Raw genomic sequence first — 25,713 nt, 5'->3', positions numbered from 1 at the left:
AACGCCTTCTCCGTGGCAGCACCAAGTAGCAGTTCAAACCAACACAACTCTCGCCCAACATCCCGCAATGTCTCGCACCTGCTGTGTTATTATCATTTTAAGCATGAGGGCGTTGGCATTTTATTCAGTAAACCGCGTAACCGGTACTTTGGTTAAATGACTGAAGACCCCCCTACACTGGATACAGAGAGCCACCAGGCCAGGAGGGATAGTCATAAAAACGAGTAACCATATCATAGGCTGTATTAAAATACTAACTCTTTAATATCGTATTTGCAAACAAACTTTGCTATTACAAATACTATGTTCCCATTGTCAATACTTTCACACCAAACACCCCATGCATGTAAATGTTAATTTTTTCAAGAACTATAAGGATATACAGAACTGGTTCCTTTCGTCGAATCATATAATTTCTTTCAAACATTCATACACGAGAACTATAAGCTTTATGCAGATATCACTGGTTTCTTTCGTCGAATCACATAATTTCATTCAAACATTCATACAGACGTGATTGTTTACCAGCAGTCAGTGTAAATGTAACGAGACTTTGTATGTAAAGCCTGATAATCGGGCTGGTACAATTATTATCGAAAATATACTTTGTGTGGGTTTTACATGTAATATTTACATACTCTCTTGTCATGCAATATTTATGTACACCTATTAAAGGAAAAGTATAATTGGACAAAAATTAGGTAAAAGATGTTAATCAATAATTACCAATAATTATGAATATGAAATTTTACATTGTAAATGAAAATTCATCTGTGTTAATAATCCAAGATTTTGAAATTAATATTTTTTTGTTCCAAACACAGAATTTTGAAATTTTATATGCAGTCGAAAATTTCAAGTAGCAATTTTAAGTTGTTTCTGGAACAAAAACACAATAAATGTTACATTTAAGATTGTATGTTACAATTATAGGTGATGTGTAGCAATTGTAAAATGCAAAAATTCCACTCATTGTCTGTTCTTATTAACATTATTAAATCTTACTATCGATTCCAGCTAAATAATATTCTCTGGAGCTCTCATTGGAAAGAAATCCAAATATAATATACGTTTGATAGTCAATGCATGAACTCTAGACTGTACCGTACCGTTGTGTTATTCAGCCATATCAGGCTTCTTAACCTGAGTGCTGGATGATAGCGTTGAATATCGTATATTATATTACAGACTACATCAAATCCTATGGCAAGTACCCAGCTGTATATGTATGATATCGGTTTAGGTATACTACGAGCCAATTTAAATGTCATTATGTATGCACACAGTGGGTTTATTACGTTATAGTGTCGTTAACGTTTACCCAGCCTCACCGCTGATGGCTCACTCCATGGCTGGGATGGAGAGTCTGGGTATTAACCACATCGTTCAATGTTATCCTATCTATATCAAACACTTCAAACTCTTATTTTAAAAATCTGTCTATAGCAATCTACCGATTCAACCATTTTAAGCATTACTAATAAAAAAAATTATCTTAATAATGATATGATAATTATGATTATATGATATGATATGTTGAATTGAGTTTTGTTTGCAACTTTATTTCCTTGTAACATGCAGAAAGTGTATCCATGTTAATTTGGGTTGTTATTAATTAATTAATACCATAATAATTACCTACACTCGAGGTATATATAACAACGAGAAACTGGGAAAAGTATGAACAGTGTGTCTGTTCTAGACATTCAAGTTGCTCACAAAATATTATATCCATCTTAACGGCTAAACATCTTACTGTTACCAAACAGGAAGATCCGGTTACTAGGAAGAACTTGGATAATTGCATAGGAGGTGAACAAAAAGCCAGCCTAATACTAACTTTTGAATAAAGGGATTTACTCAAGTGGTACTTTCTTGTCTGAACCATCCATAGTTACATATGAACTGGTATTAAGATTGGTGGATTCCTTGCTAGGTTCTAGGTTATAGTAATTAGGAGGTCTAGCGATGTTCGTGGGATACAGGTACTCGTCTTCCTCAGTGTATGGTGGAGGAGCAGGTAATGATGGCTGTGGTAGTGGTGGCAGTGACTTACAATCCTGTTCTGTTTCCTCTAACTTCAAGTTCAGGCTATCGTAATTATGGAAACCTGCTGCTGCCCCAAGGCTACAGTCACCTGGGATTTCTGAATATATGGGTTCAGTTAGAGTATTTCTACCATTCACTTGAAGGTCATGGTATTCATGGGGTTCTGGCAGGCAATTATTCATTTCATTCCGTCTGACTAGGTTGTCTATATTTTCGAGAGGTACGTCGACATTGGCAGAAGCAGGTCGTTTATGGCGTCCACATCTACAGAAAATACAACGAGTAGGTTACGGTAATTGTCTGACATCAGTATTTGATTGTCAATAATATATCACCTACGACGTGTCATATATTACATTTAGTACCATGTAATAGCTAAAGCTATCCTTCAAGGCTATATGATTTATGAAATAGTAAAACAAATATTTGTTATCATGAATATAATACTGAAATGACAATCGTCATGGTTGCATTTCTTTCGTTTTTCTTGTCAATAAACAATTCATTTGTTAACAATAATCATGATAATGAGCGACTTTTTTCTGCCTGTATTTGTATGATTGTGTGACAGTACAAACTCACATTTTCTTAAAATCGAAACAGTTGGCTCTTTTATACAAAAAATATGCATGCTACTTTCAATCAATATTAATATTGATAGAAAGTAGCAAATAAATGTAGTCGAGTATAGGTATAATAATTTCTACTATTACACAAAGTTGTTGACACTGTAACATAAAACTAGGCAACAGTTTTGTTATCTCGGAATGTCTTGGTAGGCACTTGTCTTGATAAGAGCTGTGCTTACATGTTGTAGTATATATATATATGGGTAGCCCATACTGCAATAATGAAATATCATACTACCAGTATAGGCAGAAACATAAACAACCACAAAAAACAACTAAACACCCAGACACAACATGGTCGATTTTCCGGTTCCATAATGCATTGCGCGAGAGGACGTCGCTTATGTTGTTACATTTAGTCTTGTTTTGTCTATAATAACGTTTGAAATAACATTTTCATTAGGAAATTATAGAAAACCATGTTGATCATTCTGATCATGAGTGGTGTCACGTGACAACCCATCCCCCATGAGTAGCGCGTGCAAACCCCTAAGCGCGTATATGGAGAGACGCGCAATGCATCTTGGAACCTACAACAGGTCTCTTGAGAGACAAAATAAACTACTGTAACATGTACCTACCTTCTACACATAAAGATTATAACGACTGCAACAGCCACTAATAATGCTCCTACTACGGCAGCTGTGATAGCAATCACTAGAATATTATTTTGTTGCTGTTCACTTGGTTTCGAGAGACCCGGATTGGATGGATCATCTACAGTAGCTGAAGTATACATAACAAAGTATAACAAAGTTAAAATTTTGTTTTAGTCATATTTGCACCTTCTGTATATGTTTGCTGTTTTGTGTGTATATGTCTGTCTGTCTGTATGTCTGTCTGTCTGTCTGTCTGTTTGTCTGTCTTCTGGCTGTCTGTCTGTCTGTCTGTCTGTCTGCCTGTCTTCTGTCTGTCTGTCTGTCTGTCTGTCTGTCTGTCTGTCTGTCTGTCTGTCTGTCTGTCCGTCTGTCCGTCCGTCCGTCCGTCCGTCCGTCCGCATGCATGCTTACCATGAAGTCTGCATCCAAGTCCAAACGATTGGTATCCTGTATTGCAGGAACACTGAAAGCTTCCTGGAGTATTGGTACATATATGTTCACATGGATTGCTGCTACATTCATCGTTATCTAATGAGTTTAAAAACATTGATATTGAAATCAACCAATAACCTAAATTATATACAGATGAAACCGAGGAAAAATTTTTGTCTACGAAGGTTTGAAGATTGTAACGAGGGAAAAGCTAATGTACTAGTAAATGGGGGCTTAAAGCAATATGCATATATTGTACTCCATACATAGTGAACAAAGAGATACCTCGCGGAAAGTGTGATGCGAGATACCTTCGAAAAAATGTGATGTGAGACACCCTCGAAAAAATGTTATGCGAGACACCCTCGAAAAAATGTGCAAGATATCCTCGAAAAATGTGAGATTCCCTTGAAAAAATATTACGTGAGATACCCTAGGCAAAATGTGATAAGAGGTTACATTTCTGCCAGGGAGCCGTAGATTTGTTTAAACTTGAATTAGCTTTTTAACATAAGTTGTCGGAAATGTTTGTTTTTTAATTACTTTACTGGTTGAAAAACGACAGGCTTTGAAATATATTACTACTTTATGATAATGTACATTATCTGGAAAGGTCTTCGATTTCATTGCTTTGTACGATTTATAATTGGTATTAGAAGGAGAAACATTAAATTTTGTATTATTGTTTAATAATCTTACCTGAACAATTATCATCATCTGGACTAAGCTTATAGCCTTGATCACACTGGCATGTATAACTACCATCAGTATTCAGACAGATATGTGTACAATTATCAATACCCTTGACACACTCATCGATATCTTTAGGAAAATAAGAAAAAAAGGTATTTACTATCAAACTGGAATATCCATAGCGTTTTAACTAAAGGGTGGTGTTTTTTGTGTCTCACACAACGTCTTTTGTTCCAAGTTACATAGAAAAAAATATATGCAGACGTGCTCGCGCGCACACACACACACGCACGCACGCACGCACGCACGCACGCACGCACGCACACACACAGACAGACAGACAGACAGACAGACAGACAGACAGACAGACACACACACACACACACACACACACACGGACGGACGGACGGACGGACGGACGGACATACATACACACACACACACACACACACATACATACATACATACATACATACATACATACATACATACATACATACATACATGGAATTTACGTTGCACCTTTTCATCAATGATGATAAATCAAGAAGTAGGTTTGAGAATTCATCAAGGAATCAAATATACAGTGCATTATTTTTGAAAACTGTGCTAAATGCTGTGTTCAATATATTCTGAAAGACTCATTTACTACATTTGTAAATCATCACCTTGACAACGTGTTATGTCAACCACAGAGGCAACATATCCATCTCTGCACACACAATGGAATGATCCTTGTGTATTAATACAGTCATGTTGACAACCACCATTGTCTTGCAAACATTCGTCGCTATCTGTACAAAAAACAAACGAACAAATGACGAGTATATGTATCAATTTGATTTGTTAACGTGATTCACAACATCGCTCATAGCATAGGGCATTGCTCTAGATGATTTATTTGGTTTGAAAATAAACGAGCTCGGTTTTCAGAAACTTAATATTTTCTTCATTATTTACCCAGTTATTAAGTACTTAAAATGAAAAGACCAGCTAGGTTTATTTCAGGCTTTGGTATACTTATACATTATCATTGCTATTAACCTGTGATTTCAGGTGATACAATATCAAATTTGTAATTTATTCAACTTTGAAGTCTTGTAAAGAAGCTCAACTGCAACCTATGTTCTGTCAGTTTGGGGTTTTCAAGCAAGGTGCTGTGGAAAAAACGTTGCAGGAAGTGACATCACATTTACCGTAATACCTTCAAGTTGTCTTGCAAAAATTTTGCAGGAAACGACGTCTATTTATTTGCCTTGACAAAGACGGGTAAATGTGATGTCATTTCCTGCAATGTTTTCCCCACAAAAAATTTCATGAAAGTTGCATCATATCACAATATACAACATCTTCCTACCATCACAGCCGAAGTTATCGACGTCCAATTGATAGCCTTCACGACAGGAACATACAAAACTGCCAGGGGTGTTCTGACACTCTTGCTGACAGCCATCGACATCTATCAGGCACTCATCAATGTCTGTGTACAATCGAGACGTATGCAACATATCAACGCCAATGTAATCAAACACTACATTTAAAACACACTTAAATCTGTCAATTTCTTAGCAAATTTGTTTGCTTCACAAGTCTCGGTATCCCGAATATAATATTACTGTATTGATTCAACTTTTCATCGAGAAAGGGTTACAAACCAAAATCTATAAATGATGTTGTTTAATTACGATATGTTGACATATTTACAACAGTCAAAGATAACAGTTAGTAAAGCAATAAAATAAATTTGTTTACATACCATGGCATGATATACCATCTGAGGACAATGTGTAACCATACATACATGAACAGCTATACCCTCCTGTTGTACCAATACATATTTGTTGGCACTGTTTGTCTGCATAACTGCAATCAATATCTATATAACATAAGAAGATGACACAGAATAAATCTTCCTTTGAAAGTTTTATGAAAGCAAGGCGCTAATAACAATGTATTGAAAGGGACATCTATGGTAGATGACTACGTTTGATATTCGTACAGTATAATAATAGTCTTTTCGAATATATATGTCTTACCGTAACACGTTTTTCCGTCGGATGCTAGTATGTAACCCTCTTGGCAGGAACACACAAAACTGCCCAAAGTGTTGTTACATAGCTGGGAACACTGAGCCACACCATTTCTGCACTCATCGTTATCTAGATACACATAAATAGAAACAACTACGTATGCTGCATACCTATGCATATATAATATACATATTTTCAATTTCATAGATACTCATTAAATTATTATTCAAGTTCAAAAAAGCAATTGCCAGATAAGTTTAGGTTCCCAATCTTCTTATAGAGACGACTTACATCACTTTGTTGAACTTTTCAAGAAATCAAAATCATAATACCATGGAAATAAGTGGGGGTCAAACACGCAATAGCTAGCGTAGCGGTTCAATGACTAGTACGCATGTGCGTCCTATATACTAAGCAAAAAAAAAATGGGCGGTTTTACCCAAGGATGCATTGCGGCGCTATGACTACGCACGCGCGTTCTATATACTATACGCATTCTCCACGCGGAGGGCGCTACTATATCATCGTGAGGCAGCCGGTCACAAATGAATCTACCCTGTGCGAGAGAATCAAAGGTGGTAATTTGACTAGTACTGCTGATAACGCTAAAATGTATCATTACAGAGATAGTGAAACTCAAGTCACTAAGTTGTTTGTTTATTAAGAAGCGTATCTTAAATATTTCTGACAAATAGTTCTGACAAAACTTCATTAAATCAGTCGAAATCATACATGTTCGAAAACACACCTTCACATGAAGAAGCATCGGTCTCTAGGCTGTATCCATGACGACAAGTACAGGAGAAACTACCAATTGTATTCACGCAATCGTGTTCACAGCCACCTTTGTTGTCATAACACTCAATTACATCTGTAACAGACGAGTCGCCATTTTTAATTATAGCAAGATTGTATGCACATCATATAATTATATATGTGCACATTATATAATTATGACATTGCATGCACATCATATAATTATGTATGCACATAATATAGATATGTATGTCCATCATGTAATTATGTTGCGCAAGTAGTGTGGTTCCATGGACCTAAGACATATTTTGATATGGCAAGAACTTTCGAAGGCAGCCAGTCAGGATTAATACGTCCATCCAGTTAATTACAAAGACTAAATAAATAAAATTGATTGCCACCAATTGTTGACTGTCGTTGTTGGAGTTAATAATGCATACTTTTTATGTTTTTAACAAACACAAGGACAAATCACATGCAAATAGTTTTTTGAAAAAGCAATATCATGGTACTCATTTCAATCATTTGATTTATTAATTTGATAATCCAATCACTATTTTTCAGAGTGATTATTTAATGTTATTAATTGGTCGCTTTTATGATCAATGTTTATCAATGTACATGATTGTAATGATCATCAAATCAAGCAGAGACTTACCAATGCAAGTAGTCCGATCAACAATATCTAGATTGTATCCAGAATAACACGAACAAAGATAACTTCCTTGTGTGTTGGTACATCGTTGACTACATAGAGCGGGACTATTTAGGCATTCATCTATGTCTATAACAAACAAACAAACAAACAAACAAACACAGACACAAACAAACAAACAAACAAACAAACAAACAAACAAACAAACACACAAATGAAATTGGTATTAGTTAATAAGCATAGAATGTGGCATTTTCATCGTTACATCACATTAAAAATTACGACTTGGAGAGGACGTGAAAATAAACTGCAGCAAAGTTTGTCTAGAAAAATAAAGGGCGGTTACTTCGTCTACCATTTATAAATCATGGCTATATGCAAACTATTCCAGTCGTTATGAGCACTTAATACGTCAGATCCTGCCACTTAGATCATCAAATATTGTAATACACTACAGGAAAATGTCATGTGCATTAAACGTGAGAAAACACGATTTATGTTTCAAGGGGTGTTTCATTTTAACACCAACACAATACCTTCACAAGACTTCCTATCAGCGTGAAGCTTATAGCCAGCATTACATGAACATGCATAACTACCAATTGTGTTTGTACAGACATGGTCACATGCACCGTTGTTTGCAGCACATTCATCATCGTCTGCAAGAAAATTACAAAGGATTATTTATTTGTATGAAGGCGTCGTCGATAAAAAGTCAAATTAGCGGGCTGGTTTAGTGTTTTGTTTTGTTTTGTTTTGTTTTGTTTTGTTGGTTTTTTTTGTTTTTTTTTTGTTTTTTTGTTGTTGTTTTTTTTACAAGAGACGATCAATACATATATCACAGTTCGAGCTCTATAATAATTCCCCAATTAAAGTATCCAGTCTGAGAAAACATGTGGAATAATACTTACCAATGCATGTATGACCATCTAGATGAAGACTATATCCAGAAAGACATCCACATTGGTAGCTGCCTTGAAGATTACTACACAAATACTGACAACCTCCATTATTAGTTGCACATTCATTATCGTCTTCACACAGAAAGGTAGAATTGTGACATAGAAAATGTTAGTAACTCATAGTAGAAAGTCCTACTATATTGGAGGTATGTAAGGTTTATTATTAAAGTCAGAAACTCAATAAGTCTTCAAAAGTGCACAAACAAGAACTATAATTTTGAATCGTGTTTTTCTATTAACAGAATATTCGTCTCGTGAAAGCATTGTATAAATATTGATTTGGCAAATTATGCGTTCATTCGAAGAAAAGTTTTAATTTCCCAATCATAGCAATGGTATACATCTACTAAAGCATTTGATAGCTACCAAGAAGAAATCATCATAAAAGACCACAGCCTCTTTTACGGCATCTTTCAATCCGTACAGCCTGGGCCATGGGCATCGTCACCACCGCCTTTTTACGGCATCGTTCAAGACGTACAACCCGACCTACGAGCATCGTCATGAACTACAACCTCTTTTACGGCATCATTCACGACGTATAGCATCGTCATGAACCACAGCCTCTTTTACGACATCGTTCTAGACGCATCTCAACGTGTAACAGAAGAAAAATAAGGTCTGGTTTGCGAGAATGATTAGAAAGATAGAGGTTCCCCTTCAGTATATCTTAATAAGATAGCTTACCTATACATGAGAAGCCATTGCTAGCCAATGAGAATCCATCCTGACAGGTACAATTAAATGCCCCTACTGTATTAACACAGTAGTGACTACATCCATCACTGTTTATGATACATTCATCTATATCTGTAAAAATAGAAAAACAGATAACAAATTTACTGTCATGCTGTTATCATTTTCAAAAAATATTTTCTCTCTCCAAAACTTGCAACAACATGTTTAGATAGGTGCTAAACATCATTTTCTTGATAAGATATGAATTTATTGATATTTACATTAATTTAGTCGTCTTCTCTATCTACCTACCCCCCCCCCCCGCATAAAGATTGACTTGTCTACCAATCATATCATTCAAATTGCAAATATTTTGTTCAAACAAGGCACATTAAACTATGTAAGCTTGAATAGATCATTCTGTCGAACATTACAATTTAGTACATTCTGCATTCTAAATAACTGAGAATTTCTTCAACCATTTCGCAACAATATCGAAGTTTTACCGTAGAATCTTAACTTTTCAAAAAAGTAAACAGTCTAAACATTGTGAATACCATTTAAACTGGTTTGAACTTTACTCTGTCACCTATTGGTTGCATCAGAATAATATATAATTCTACCATTTATGTATACTATATATACCTTGACATCCTGTTAAGTCTGTTGTGCGTTGGTATCCATGGTTACACTGACAATTATAACTTCCATCTGTATTCACACAAATCTGTTGACAGCCACCATTATTAACTGAGCACTCATTGTTATCTGAAGGCAATGATAACTTCGAATAATTATATTTACATCTGGAGAAAGTTTATTTAATAGCATATATCCCACTTTAAAACAATTAATAACAACTTATTACATCGTACACCTTTAAAAAAGAATACAATGGAAAGAATCTGGGATTAGAATTATTTAAAATTGGAGGAACGTGACCGATATGGTGTGGCGAATCACATCCTGATCGACTGCAGCTGAGATAGTAGTTTAATGTTTGGAAAATGAGTGTCCATATGCACTGGTGCTTTTATGTAAATTAGAGTGTCCATATGCACTGGTGCTTTTATGTAAATTAGAGTGTCCATATGCACTGGTGCTTTTATGTAAATTAGAGCGTCTATATGCACTGGTGCTTTTATGTAAATTAGAGATATAGATATGTACAGGAAGCACTGGGATTGTCTCTAAATGATACTATATGTACACCCAAAAGGGCAATGATTGCCAAACAAGGACCAGCACCCTACCATTTATTATATAGTTATATGGTCTGTCATTACAACCCTAACCAAAGACTGTTACAGGATTCTGGTTAGCTTACCATAACATGATATCCCGTCTGCACCTAAATTATATCCTTGTCGACAGGAACACTCATAACTGCCAATAGAGTTGGTGCAGATGTGAGAACAGCCACCGTTAGTGGTAAGACATTCATTGACATCTATTGATGGAAAGAAAGAAAATCATCGTACATTATGTAGTGAATCAACAAAAATTCAATTTATTGATTGATGGAGTATATACCTTTGGGTTTAATATATGAATCTATATTCTGTATGTTGCATAGCGGGAGCATGGCCATAAAAAGAAACTGGGCGTCATATATAATGAGCATTCTTGCAAACCAGAGCTGTTATTTCTTCCGCTACACTACGAAATAAAGAGTCATCGTCCATCTGGACGGCACGTGGTTTGTCAAGATGTACAATGAGGCGACGATTCACTGCTGTGATCAACGCAAATGGTGGTCATACCCTTATTAATCTCAAGCGTGACTTTCAAATTTGCAACTTAATCTTTGACCCGCGGATGAGACAACAACATTGGAGCTAGTGCACTACTGTCAGCTGAATTCTAGGAGGTAACATTGGACTTCCAGAAAACCCTTATGTATAGACAGTTTTCTGCTAGTGGGTGAAAAAAATGCAAAAAAACATTGTGGTCAGTATATAATTATGCTGTGCAACAGAATGGGTATACTGATAGTCTTCAACTATATCCAATGTCATAAGTTAACAAAGTAAATACAGAAGTAAACTGCACACATACCATTACATGCTTTCATATCTGTAGCAATGCTATATCCTGCCATGCATGAACAGATGAAAATTCCATTGTTGTTTTCACAAAGCTGTCCACACCCTCCATTATTTGCATCAGCACACTGGGTTTCTGATAAAAATAGTTTATCAAATTTTAATATATTATTTAACATAATAAGACAAAAAATAATAATTGCATATTTCCAATAACATGGCCTCGGAAAATAGGGTAGGTTGGTCGGGATTTTATTTTATCTTATTTTATCGTTTTAATTGCTTTGCCCCAAAATTAAACATAATGTGAGTCAGAATACCCCTTCTGTGACCGTTTGATGAAATATGTACTGGCATCACTTGGGAAAGAAAACAGACGTGCATGAAGACAAGGAATTTCTTATCTTTTTGATTAAAATATTTAGAGTTTAAACTAGTGTCAGTCGGTTTATCGGAAATACACAATTCATTTTAATTTGTTTAATCATTCGCAATGATGAGTCCAAACATCGATTAAGGAACTTGTTGTCAAATAATTGCTAATGTACAGAGAGTATGTACCATAATCACTATTCCAGACTTAAACATGACATTTCGATGACATTAGACAAACTGTTTTCATTACTATTTGATTTTACAATTGAAATCTCCAGAAATAAACTTGTAATGCAAAACGCATAAATTACGCCATGTTTACTGTAACGAAAATATTAAAATTAATATAAAACTTAAAAGTATTTGTATTATTTTTTCGACATAAAATTATTTGAACACATACCTACACACGTTTTACCATCCGTAGTCAAGGTAAAACCGGACCCACAACTACAATGGTAACTACCTGGTGTGTTGGAACAGATTTGGTGACATCTGGCATTGTTTGTGGAACATTCGTTTACATCTACAGATGAAATGAGAATAATGTAATCTGCTAATTATGGCTATAGATATATATAAAGGACATGTACTTTTCGATATCTATCTATCTATCTATCTATCTATCTATCTATCTATCTATCTATCTATTTATCTATATGTATATCTACCAGTCTGTCTGTATGTCTGTCTGTCTCTGTCTAGATCTGTCTGTCTGTTTCTCTGTCTCCCTCCCTTCCTCCCACCCTCAATCCACCCACCCCTTTGTCCGTCCCTACGTCTATCTATCTATCTATCTATACTCCAATCAATCATTGTGAACAAGAAAATAGGAAACTTGATACCATTGCAGTTGAATTGAGCCGACAGGGTATAACCATTTTCACAGGAACAAGTAAATGAACCAATAGAATTATGGCAATTATGTTGACATCCACCATTGTTTGTACTACATTCATCTATGTCTGAAAAAAATTGAGATCACACTTTGTCAAAAGAGTTTTATCAAATCGAGGACACAAACTACAGTAGATATAATTCCCAGCATGTTTTCATATTAATACATACTAATAGGTAATATCCATGTATTTTGCACTTTATGATTAATATGCACACTAATTGGTAGAACTAAACAATTGTAGAATCTTGGTGGAAAGTGATGCCGTATTGTCAACAATAGAATTGTTAAATCTATGTAATGAAATAAAGGCGACTCTTCAACTAGCTAGTATTGTGGTATCTCAAAGGAATATGACATTGGTGAGATATGACAAAATTTGAACTTGTGTGAGAAATTCAGAATTGTACTGTGCCATATAGGTAATTCTCAGTCACACGGTTTGCTATTTAAAACGAGACTTATTGTCTTGCTGTGCATAAATTGTACATGATAAAATTAAAGAACTTACCAATACATGTTTGATCATTTATAAACGTGTATCCATCATTACATGAACAATAGTAATGTCCTATTGTATTGCTACATGTATGAATACATTCACCATTATTAACCAAACATTCATCAATATCTGTAAAAAGAAACAACTTGTTCATGTTTCTATATACTTTACGCATTCTCCACGTGGATGGCGCTATCTACAATATCATCGTGAGGCAACCGGTCACAAATGAATCCACCCTGTGTGAGCTTATTGGCTTTGCCTAGTTATGATATTATTGAACGTCTATGCTATGTATTTATTTGGAGGCTAGCGAGTATGTCATTTTTAAAGAAACAAAATCTTCCAGTTAAAACCCCTTGATTTTCCACAAAGGATATTCTAAATTGTTTAACACTTTGATGAAGATATAGTGACTTTAAACCAAAATCATAATGAGAAACTTTACAAAAAGAAGACATTAACATCTCTTACCAATGCAATTTTTATTGTTCGATGCTAATGTGTATCCCGAGAAGCAATCACAGGTAAAGCTTCCAACAGAATTACTGCAACTGTGGTCACATCCTCCATTACTTGACGAGCATTCTATTATATCTGAATAATTAAACAGAAATGATTGCATGAGTGTGACAGCTGTGGTGTTTGATTGTTGTTTGATCATCAACTCGAGTATAACATTAAGACAAAAAAATGTGGGTCATTCTGTACAATACAGTTACTTAAAATGTATCATCTCCTTAGCTTACATTTTCGATCAGAGGACTGCCATTTATATAATTAAATACTGTCTGACTTTGAGGCACGAGTAAACATCATATTACGCATTGTACTGTTTCGCGAGGCTGGACGTCAAGGGAAATCGTTGCTACTTTAACAGCACGAGGGGTTATATGCTGTTTTCTAGGGCCCGACTAAGGCCAACCAATAAGTGTTATATAACACATCACATTCTTAGTCACATATTCTTCCATAAATCAAAGCAAGTCACCTGTAGGACTCCTATGCTACGTGAAAGCATTCTCACTCTGGCCTACAGTCACATGCGCCCCCCCCCCCCACCTAGCATCTACATAGTCCCTTCTCCCATAGAATCACGGCTTTTTACCCCTTGAATCGGCTGCAGGTTTATTGCAAAGATCATGACTTCGATATTACATATGTTACATATATTTCTATTTACCGTTGCAGGTGAACTGATCCTGTGCAAGTAAATAACCGCCGTTACACGTGCATTCAAAACCTCCAATCAAGTTTATGCAGTTCTGATCACAACCACCATTATTCGTATTGCATTCATTTATATCTGTATTAATAACAAGGTTAAATTAAGTCAAAATCCGATCATCCCATCAAGGCAAATTAAGCTCTCTCACGATCACATATAGTATAATATTCATTTTCAGAAAGATGAACAGAATGGCTATAAAAAGTCTGATGTCAATCTAAAAATAATTTTATTTGAAATAAAAACATTCCAGCAGTAGAACTCTACAAGGATATATTAAGTGATTGAATGAATGAATGAATGAATGAATGAATGAATGAATGAATGAATGAATGAATGAATGAATTAATTAATTAATTAATTAATTAATTAATTAATTAATTAATGCATGAATGCATGAATGAATGAATGAATGAATGAATGAATGAAATTCATTTCACCAGATAACAAAAATAAGCTACACTTTCAAAGTTTGATTTTACGTACCGATACAATTGAAGCCATCTGTCGACAGCACAAACCCACTATTACAATGACATATGAAACTACCAACGTTATTCAGGCAAAGTTGACTACAACCACCATTGTTAACATTGCATTCATTGGTATCTGAAAGAGTGCACAACGGTCATAATGACAGAACACAGTAAATTAGAGGAACTTACTGAGAAGACGAATCTTTTGACGTCTTCTGTTTTATTAAGAGTAAATTGTGTAAAATGCATAAGTGATATGAAACTATAACAGGTAGGACAATAAGTGGGATTGATCTTAAACGTTAAGTTAACAAAATCAACCCATTAACCATATACCTTTTTGATCTGTAACATGTCTACAACAAGGTCAGTCAATGTTAATGATATTTATTGGTCATTTAGTTGGCATCATGTTAATGATATTTATTGGTCATTTAGTTGGCATCAATGTTAATGATATTTATTGGTCATTTGGTTGGCATCATGTTAATGCTGCTCATATATTGTTTAATGTGTGTATTCTTAATGACGATTACAAATTACAGATAAATACCTAATAATAATAATAATTTATAATATTGAATACTTGAAATGCGTAAATAAAACAACTGAAATGTTACTGGTTCCTTGTGAATGGATCAAGTAATTAATGTGTGTTCTTTGTTACAGTTCCTACCTTGACAACTCCTTTGGTCTGTGTCCAAATAATAGCCTGTATTACACGAACAGATGTGACTTCCAGCAATGTTTGTACATACTTGGATGCAGCCACCCATATTAACAAGACACTCGTTTATATCTGCAGTGCAATAGTTAAAATAGAAGGCATTACATATTGACTTCATGACTATTGAATGAAATTATTAGCAGTAGTGATAAAGTTAACTTTTGGAATCAAGATTTGAAGCGACTATGTACGTACGTATGTCGTTTGGTCATGTGACCTCCTACTTTGTTTCTAGAATGGATTCATTTGAAACTAATACCGATGAGCATTTTGGGTCTTAAAATATTGCGTTTCAGATACAGAAATGACAGCTATTTTGCGATAGTTACTATTCAAGTTTGAGGATTCGGCTTGTTCAGTTATCTTCCGATTTATTTCTAGTAATATTAATTCTGTTGACATACATATTTGACGACTCGGTACTAGTGGAATGAAGATCAACTTTTTGACATTTTATAAATCCACTATGATTGACATACAGTTGAAATACTAGAATACTTACCATCACATGACTTGCCATCTGTATTCAAGGTATATCCAGAATCACATGAACATGTATAAGTTCCAATGCCATTGCTACAAGTATGGTCACAATCTCCATTGTTTGAATTACATTCATTCACATCTTTTGGGTGAAAAGAAGTGGGAATTATAAAGGAATACGGTTAAATAAAGCATGTATTTTACCAAATATCAAGGATAACTGATTGAAAGTCTCATTTACATGTTTGCATCTGAAATAGTTTTTTGAAAGGAAAGGAAAAACGTATTATTCTTTTACAAACTATGAATAAAATCATTTTGCTTTAAATAAACATACCTGAGCAAACCGGGACACTATTAGACCATGAACCGGTGTTACATGTACTGCTTGTACTCCCACTTAAATAAAAACCGTTACTACAAGAGAATGTGATGACGTCACCGGATTGATAACCGTTACTTCCTGGACCAGGCAATCTATTGCCATTGGAAGGAGCACCGGGATCGCTACAACCTCCTGGAAGACATTCAATATACGGCTGTCACTACATGCTGGTAGACTGACTAAATCATTCACGCACGAGTTGCTCACATCAGACCAACCCACCTGCTCGGTCGGTCGTCCGCCATCCTGACTGCCCTCCCACCCATCCACTTACTCCCTCTTTTCCTCCCTTCTTCTCTCCTCACTCACCCACTCATGCTCTCACGCATCCACGCACTCACTCGCTTATTTCTTTGCTCACTCGCCCGCTTGCTCTCCTACCAATCCAACCTTTACATTTGAGTGTGTCTCAGTCTTTATTTCAAATACAGAGTATATCTAAATAAAGTGACAGTGATGAAAAAACAATACTATTTTTGATACCTGGATAACACGTCCTTTGATCACCACCAAGGTTATATCCATGGTTACAACTACATGAATAACTGCCTCCGTTGTTATGACAACTATGTGAACAACCTCCGTTTCCAGAGGTACATTCATTTACATCTGTGAAGTAATGACACAATACGAAAAATAATTACAAACTTTAAGGGAATTTGTGAAGTCTGTAATACGTTTGTCATTTGAGCGACCTTTTGTATGTAGAATGTATTCATGTGTCATTTGAAACTAATACCGATGAGCATTCTGGGTCTTAAAATATTGTGTTTCAGATACAGAAATGACAGCTATTTTGCGATAGTTACTATTCTGGTTTGAGGATTCGGCTTGTTCAGGTATCTTCCGATTCATTTCTAGTAATATTAATTCTGTTGACATACATATTTGACGACTCGGTGCTAGTGGAATGAAGATCAACTTTTTTGACACTTTATAAATCCACTATGATTGATTTACAGTTGAAATACTAGAATACTTACCATCACATGACTTGCCGTCTGTATTCAAGGTATATCCAGAATCACATGAACATGTATAAGTTCCAATGCCATTGCTACAAGTATGGTCACAATCTCCATTGTTTGAATTACATTCATTCACATCTTTTGGGTGAAAAAAAGTGGGAATTATAAAGGAATACGGTTAAATAAAGCATGTATTTTACCAAATATCAAAGATGACTGATTGAAAGTATCATTTACATGTTTGCATCTGAAATAGTTTTTTGAAAGGAAAGGAAAAACGTATTATTCTTTTACAAACTATGAATAAAATAATTTTGCTTTAAATAAACATACCTGAGCAAACCGGGACACTATTAGACCATGAACCGGTGTTACATGTACTGCTTGTACTCCCACTTAAATAAAAACCGTTACTACAAGAGAATGTGATGACGTCACCAGATTGATAACCGTTACTTCCAGGACCAGGCAATCTATTGCCATTGGAAGGAGCACCGGGATCGCTACAACCTCCTGGAAGACATTCAATATACGGCTGTCACTACATGCTGGTAAACTGACTAAAGCATTCACGCACGAGTTGTTCACATCAGACCAACCCACCTGTTCGGTCGGTCGTCCGCCATCCTGACTGCCCTCCCACCCATCCACTTACTCCCTCTCTTCCTCCCTTCTTCTCTCCTCACCCACCCACTCATTCTCTCACCCACTCACTCGCTTATTTCTTTGCTCACTCGCCCGCTTGCTCTCCTACCAATCCAACCTTTATATTCGAGTGTGTCTCAGTCTTTATTTCAAATACAGAGTATATCTAAATAAAGTGACAGTGATGAAAAAACAATACTATTTTTGATACCTGGATAACATGTCCTTTGATCACCACCAAGGTTATATCCATGGTTACAACTACAGGAATAACTACCTCCGTTGTTATGACAACTATGTGAACAACCTCCGTTTCCAGAGGTACATTCATTTACATCTGTGAAGTAATGACACAATACGAAAAATAATTACAAACTTCAAGAGAATTTGTGAAGTCTGTAATACGTTTGTCATTTGAGCGACCTTTTGTATCTAGAATGCATTCATGTGTCATTTGAAACTAATACCGATGAGCATTCTGGGTCTTAAAATATTGTGTTTCAGATACAGAAATGACAGCTATTTTGCGATAGTTACTATTCAAGTTTGAGGATTCGACTTGTTCAGTTATCTTCCGATTCATTTCTAGTAATATTAATTCTGTTGACATACATATTTGACGACTCGGTACTATTGGAATGAAGATAAACTTTTTGGACATTTTATAAATCCACTATGATTGACATACAGTTGAAATACTAGAATACTTACCATCACATGACTTGCCATCTGTATTCAAGGTATATCCAGAATCACATGAACATGTATAAGTTCCAATGCCATTGCTACAAGTATGGTCACAATCTCCATTGTTTGAATTACATTCATTCACATCTTTTGGGTTAAAAGAAGTGGGAATTATAAAGGAATACGGTTAAATAAAGCATGTATTTTACCAAATATCAAAGATGACTGATTGAAAGACTCGTTTACATGTTTGCATCTGAAATAGTTTTTTGAAAGGAAAGGAAAAATGTATTATTCTTTTACAAACTATGAATAAAATCATTTTGCTTTAAATAAACATACCTGAGCAAACCGGGACACTATTAGACCATGAACCGGTGTTACATGTACTGCTTGTACTCCCACTTAAATAAAAACCGTTACTACAAGAGAATGTGATGACGTCACCAGATTGATAACCGTTACTTCCTGGACCAGGCAATCTATTGCCATTGGAAGGAGCACCGGGATCGCTACAACCTCCTGGAAGACATTCAATATACGGCTGTCACTACATGCTGGTAAAGTGACTAAAGCATTCATGCACGAGTTGTTCACATCAGACCAGCCCATCTGTCGGTCGTCCACCGGCCTGCCCACCCACCCACCCATCCATTTACTCACTCACTCACTCACTCACTCACTCACTCACTCTCTCACTCGTTTCCGTCTTTGCTCACTCACCCGCGTGCTCGCCTACGTATTCAACCTTTACATTTGAGTGTGTCATTTTACTTCAAATACAGACTATATTTAAATGAAGTGACAGTGATAAAAAACAAACAATACTATTTATAATACCTGGATAACATGTCCTTTGATCCCCACCAAGGTTATATCCATAGTTACAGCTACAGTAATAACTACCTCCGTTGTTATGACAACTATGTGAACATCCTCCATTTCCAGAGGTACATTCATTTACATCTGATGAAGTAATGGCACAATACGAATTTGTGAAGTTTGTCATACGTTTGTGATTAGAACGACCCTTTAGAATCTAGAATATATTCATGTGTCATTTGAAACTAATACCGACGGGATGTTAAAATAATATCATAACGAGGCAAAGCCCATAAACTCGTGCAGGGTAGATGCATTTGTGACCGGGTGCCTCATGATGATATTGTTGATATAGTGCCCTCCGCGTGGAGAATGTGCATAGCTTGTGCATAGTATAGAGAACGCGCATGCGTAGTCATTGCGCCGCGATGCATCCTTGGGTAAAACCACCAAAAAATAAAAAAATCGCATAGAATCGCAGAGTATATAGGACGCGCATGCATATTAGTCATTGAGCTGCTACGCTAGCTATTATGTTTCAGATGCAGCAACACTGACACCTATTTTGAGATATTATTCAAGTTTGAGGGTTCAGCTTGTTCATGATGAGGTATCTTCCGACATACAGCTGAAATACTAGAATACTTACCATCACATGACTTGCCGTCTGTATTCAAGGTATATCCAGAATCACATGAACATGTATAAGTTCCAATGCCATTGCTACAAGTATGGTCACAATCTCCATTGTTTGAATTACATTCATTGATGTCTGTAGCAAATGGCAAATCAAACATTTAGATGATGGAGTTGTACATTTCTCCATACAACTAAACCGTGAATGGAACGACTCTGTAGGTCTAATTTGATAGGGTGACATATACGTTTTGTAAACTTCTCAACAGACTTCGCCCAAAACTTCGCGAAATTTCTGTTGTCAAGCCCAAGATATTTCTTAGATTTATTTTATGTTTATGTAACAATAAGTTATAAGTTTATGTGCCACAGTTGTTATAGGACTCCAAATAAACCCTCTTATCAAATATAATTTACACTTTATGTAATCAACATGAAGATTTTTTATGATACTAAAATACGTGTAGTAATTACAAAGTAAGTACCAAAACAAAGAGTAATTGCATGCTATTTTATACCTACGTGAGAGATGGTCCACAGATGTTCAACTCTCTCAAACTAATTAAAACATCAGAATATTTGTGATGTACACTAAGTATAACAATATTTACCTTCCGTACATGTACTTCCTTGGTAGTTTGATGTACAGTCACAAGTATTGGGTTCAGTACAAATTCCACTGTTTTCACATGGCGGTAAACATATTGCTGAAAAAAAGATAGCACTGGAAATTATACATGTGATTCGGCTGCATATATTTGAAAGATTAACAATTCGTTGGACCTTTGATAGTAATTGAAGAGAGTCTGAAATTACAAAATGTGCATTATTATTGTGAACTGTCATATTGACAAATCGCATGGGAAAGACAACAGGAGGATAATTTGTAACTTACGAATAATACATTCACCGTCCTGTTCTAGCCAGCCATCACAACATCTCAAAGTCGTCGACGCTAAACGATAAGCAACCCTGTATGCAGTCCTATACATAATGTGAATAGGTAAACAAGGAATTACACATAAAGTTTGAGTTTGTTTGACAAATATATCTTCCATCCTCTCTCTGCTGATTTCATTGATACTACTATGTAGTGTTCCCAAGCCATTGATACTACTATCTAGTGTTCCCAAGCCATTGATACTACTATGTAGTGTTCCCAAGCCATTGATACTACTATGTAGTGTTCCCAAGCCATTGATACTACTATCTAGTGTTCCCAAGCCATTGATACTACTATGTAGTGTTCCTAAGCCATTGATACTACTATGTAGTGTTCCCAAGCCATTGATACTACTATCTAGTGTTCCCAAGCCATTGATACTACTATGTAGTGTTCCCAAGCCATTGATACTACTATGTAGTGTTCCCAAGCCATTGATACTACTATGTAGTGTTCCCAAGCCATTGATACTACTATTTAGTGTTCCCAAGCCATTGATACTACTATGTAGTGTTCCCAAGCCATTGATACTACTATTTAGTGTTCCCAAGCCATTGATACTACTATGTAGTGTTCCCAAGCCATTGATACTACTATGTAGTGTTCCCAAGCCATTGATACTATTATTTAGTGTTCCCAAGCCATTGATACTACTATGTAGTGTTCCCAAGCCATTGATACTACTATGTAGTGTTCCCAAGCCATTGATACTACTATGTAGTGTTCCCAAGCCATTGATACTACTATGTAGTGTTCCCAAGCCATTGATACTACTATCTAGTGTTCCCAAGCCATTGATACTACTATGTAGTGTTCCCAAACCATTGATACTACTATGTAGTGTTCCCAAGCCATTGATACTACTATGTAGTGTTCCCAAGCCATTGATACTACTATGTAGTGTTCCCAAGCCATTGATACTACTATGTAGTGTTCCCAAGCCATTGATACTACTATGTAGTGTTCCCAGGCCATTGATAGTAGAACATATCCAATAAAGTTTACTGTGTATGATTTTCGGAATATGGCTGATGTGTGGAAAGTAAAGTTGATATTTACCTATAGTATGTACATAGACCAAACCTTCTTATGTTACATGACGATGTATAACGCTGGGAATAACTTAGCTGATAGGATTCGTATCCAGTGCCACCTCCACATACGTTTGGGCTGTCAAAAAGAACACATATATCTCATGTCTAAGAATCTAATTTTCAAGTTAAATATAACCCTTTATCAATATTTCAAAAGAAAATCAACTTTATCATTTTTGGACAAACATGAAATGTGGTGAGGGAGGGGGATAAACTCATTGGAAAATCCATATTATTTGACGGAAGATACCGATCAGGAGATATATATTGAGAAGTCGTGATGGGCGAATGGTTAGAGTGGCCGGCTTGGAATCTACAGGTTGCAGTTCGAGCCCCATTGTTGCCGTATGTATCTGAGTGGCTAAAATCCTTGGGCAAGATTTGAACCACGACTGTGTCTCAGTCAACCCAGCTGTATAATTGGGAACCTGATAGGATAGACGTTGCAATGTGAATGTTTTTAATCTTATGCGCTTATGCAATGGAGTGTATGCTCCCCAGGGAGTTGAGGAAGTATAAAGGGCCGTTGTGCCGCTAGCGCTATTGACCCGAACCAGGGGTAATAATTGTAAAGTACTTTCAGCACAGAGTGGGAAAGCGCTATATAAGAACCAACATTATTTATATCAACATTCGGATAAACTATCTTATAAAGAATAGACGATGGACATGCTTAGTAGTGGCTAGGTCATGCAGAAAATCAATCAATCAATCTATCCATACATTTTGTAAGTGAGTGTGAGGGTGATCGTGCAGACAGATACTATGTGATGGTAGACAAGTGACCGGTAGATTGGACGGACGAATAGAGTGAATGATATAATACACACGCACTTTTCGATCAAGAGAGAGAGAGAGAAGGCAGACATCTTTTCTACACTAATTACCATGATATTCAAGAACAATACAAATACGACGTATGTGACATGTGAAAGTTAGTATAATTTATCAAATATTTTGCACGTTACGCCCTTACATTACGTGCACTGTTCGTGAACTATTGTTGTACCTGCGATCACGTGGTCTGAGATTCTACTGACTATTGAATTTAAGCCAGGCCCTATTATCATTTTACACAACAACTGTGCTTTCAAACAGACAGCGCCTTTACTAGACTGAAAAGGTTATTCAGATACTATTTGACCTATCCCCATGTGGGTTTCAAAGGTGATGATATCAGAGAGTCAGGGCATTGTTGTGTGTTGTGTGTTTAAAACACAGTAAGTTTAGTACTTGTTACAACTATCTAGTATTTGATCTCCGTGGAGTTAATTTGGTTGTGTTGTTATTGAACCCTTGTTTCCATTCAAACAAGTATTAATTTGAAACTTTATTGGCCTTTGCAAGGGGCCTCTTATTGTACCCCTCCCCCACTCTACTCCACATACTGAATATGTGCAATATTATTACATTAAAACACAAAGACAGACAACAGACAGACAGATTATTTGATCGCCCACTATTCATCGTCGTAAACCACACAGCCTCTTTTACGGCATCGTCCAAGACGCACTCAGTCTAGTTTGTGAGAATGCCCCACTGCCCAGACATGATTACGTCATCAACATCCGTGTCAGTCAATAAGCCTCCGTACTGAAACCATGTTAGTTGTCCACAACTTTCTACCCCTGCCAACCAGGAAGTTTAGACGATAACAAAGTAAATGTAATTTCCTTCTTCTTTCATTTCATTAGAAGCTATTCAACAGTTGGAGTCGACGTTGGTCAATAGGGGCTGTTAACATCACATATAGACAGGTCTAAATATATCGTCGGATGACGTTGGCAACATTTCACTGATACATTACACAGTACAGAAAAATTACACATAAGGTTTATACACCAACAATAAGAGTTGGTAATTGTTGAAAATGCTGTCAAAAACCTTAAATTCCAGACATGACTGACGAAGAATGTAAGAACTCTTTTTATTATTAAACTGGACATGTATTTCAAATAGATCTTTTTAAATATCTCTTTCACCCGACTGGCTCGCTTTGAAGGTCGTCTGGTTGTCGTCACAAAGAAAATAAATAGTCATTATATATGTGAACACCTTTAAAAACTATCCTTTGAATTAATTTCTACTGTGTTACCTATTGCAATGGAATACACATTTCTATGAGTGGTTGCTATTTAGCAAACTCAGAGAGAATGACAACCACTCGGACTAAATGCAATATGTGGGTATCGACTATATTCTAATACACTACATAACCTCTATACATTTCCTGTACTTACACTATCACTCAAAGTACACCATGGTACTGATCATACGTACATGAATATTTAAAATTCAATATCTGCTTATTTAAAACCAGATCAATGAACATAGCCGAGAGAATATGTTGTAAACATGAATTATAAAGTATAACAATCGTCTACGTGGATATGAAGTTTGTGTTACACTGAAGGTTTACTAACTGATGATGACAAATTGATACTAAGGCAGAAACCGAACTTACAGCTTAGTAAAATAGACACAAACTAAAACTATTGTTGGTCGATTTCACCCTCGGCTATCGTTGGGGAAAAGTCTATGATTGCACACGCCGCCTTTGGTGATAGCGGTGCGACTGTTGCGTAGATCACCCTGTAATCAAGATAGTGTATACTGGGAGTCTCAAAATGTACACTACACGATCATGGAAGTCACGAGGAACGTTAACGCCGCCTTATTGCAGGTACAATTAAACCAACGTCCATTCAGTAGCTTATATCAACGTATCATAGATTTGGTATTTATCTATGTCAGTTGGCTCATAGACCCTACTTTCGGCGCTGTCGTAAATCTAATGTAAATTTAGTGAACCGTGTCGACTGCAGCTGTATAAATCATTAGGTGTACTTACTCTCCTAGGTTCAAGGCACACACAACCACTGGTAGTGTTAGAATAATGAAACGGACATGGAACATCTTCACAACGGAGAATCTAAACGGTCAAGACGAAAAGAACAAAAATAATCACTGTGACATTAGTCCCCTTGAAATAAACAAGATGTATCTTGCATTGTATTCTGTACAATTTCTCATATCTTAAAGTTGACGGAAATTTGCATTTTTGAAAAGCAATTTTAACACAGTGAGCATACAATGGATATATTATGATAGTCTTTGAATTAATAGTATATACAGAATTATAGAGAAAGACATGTATATGGGTATGTATTTGAGTCAAATTGTTGGTGTTTCATTCATGTTTGTGTTGGTTGGGTTTTTTTTTGAGAATTTTCTAAATGTAATAAAAGGATATGGTGCTGTGAGCATAACAGGAACTATCGCAGGCTTTAAAATGACTAGTTTGGTGACGTCATGA

General features: G+C 35.9%; 1 protein-coding gene across 1 annotated transcript in view; it reads right to left on the bottom strand.

The window, feature by feature from the left end:
- Positions 1-824: 824 nt before the first annotated feature.
- Positions 825-25,713, bottom strand: part of LOC144450738 (uncharacterized) — a 25,756-nt gene continuing 867 nt past the window's right edge. The window contains exons 2-34 of the mRNA XM_078141432.1: positions 25,249-25,329; positions 22,363-22,473; positions 21,256-21,344; positions 20,972-21,067; positions 20,374-20,496; positions 19,743-19,868; positions 18,927-19,049; positions 18,427-18,552; positions 17,586-17,708; positions 17,086-17,211; positions 16,237-16,359; positions 15,684-15,806; positions 15,018-15,140; positions 14,487-14,609; positions 13,778-13,900; positions 12,749-12,868; positions 12,307-12,429; positions 11,542-11,664; positions 10,811-10,933; positions 10,129-10,251; positions 9,493-9,615; positions 8,755-8,877; positions 8,380-8,502; positions 7,847-7,972; positions 7,181-7,303; positions 6,439-6,561; positions 6,159-6,278; positions 5,760-5,882; positions 5,071-5,196; positions 4,409-4,531; positions 3,689-3,805; positions 3,260-3,404; positions 825-2,313 (exon numbers count right to left, since the gene is read on the bottom strand). Coding sequence (XP_077997558.1) covers positions 1,857-2,313; positions 3,260-3,404; positions 3,689-3,805; positions 4,409-4,531; positions 5,071-5,196; positions 5,760-5,882; positions 6,159-6,278; positions 6,439-6,561; positions 7,181-7,303; positions 7,847-7,972; positions 8,380-8,502; positions 8,755-8,877; positions 9,493-9,615; positions 10,129-10,251; positions 10,811-10,933; positions 11,542-11,664; positions 12,307-12,429; positions 12,749-12,868; positions 13,778-13,900; positions 14,487-14,609; positions 15,018-15,140; positions 15,684-15,806; positions 16,237-16,359; positions 17,086-17,211; positions 17,586-17,708; positions 18,427-18,552; positions 18,927-19,049; positions 19,743-19,868; positions 20,374-20,496; positions 20,972-21,067; positions 21,256-21,344; positions 22,363-22,473; positions 25,249-25,313 — 4,287 coding nt within the window. The 5' untranslated portion in view covers positions 25,314-25,329 and the 3' untranslated portion in view covers positions 825-1,856. The remainder of the gene's footprint in view (positions 2,314-3,259; positions 3,405-3,688; positions 3,806-4,408; positions 4,532-5,070; positions 5,197-5,759; positions 5,883-6,158; positions 6,279-6,438; positions 6,562-7,180; positions 7,304-7,846; positions 7,973-8,379; positions 8,503-8,754; positions 8,878-9,492; positions 9,616-10,128; positions 10,252-10,810; positions 10,934-11,541; positions 11,665-12,306; positions 12,430-12,748; positions 12,869-13,777; positions 13,901-14,486; positions 14,610-15,017; positions 15,141-15,683; positions 15,807-16,236; positions 16,360-17,085; positions 17,212-17,585; positions 17,709-18,426; positions 18,553-18,926; positions 19,050-19,742; positions 19,869-20,373; positions 20,497-20,971; positions 21,068-21,255; positions 21,345-22,362; positions 22,474-25,248; positions 25,330-25,713) is intronic.

Source organism: Glandiceps talaboti, chromosome 20 (genome assembly GCF_964340395.1).
Source record: "Glandiceps talaboti chromosome 20, keGlaTala1.1, whole genome shotgun sequence".
Taxonomy (NCBI): domain Eukaryota; kingdom Metazoa; phylum Hemichordata; class Enteropneusta; family Spengelidae; genus Glandiceps; species Glandiceps talaboti.
Note: the sequence above shows the minus strand (reverse complement) of the source record. Positions and strands in the feature narration are given on the sequence as shown.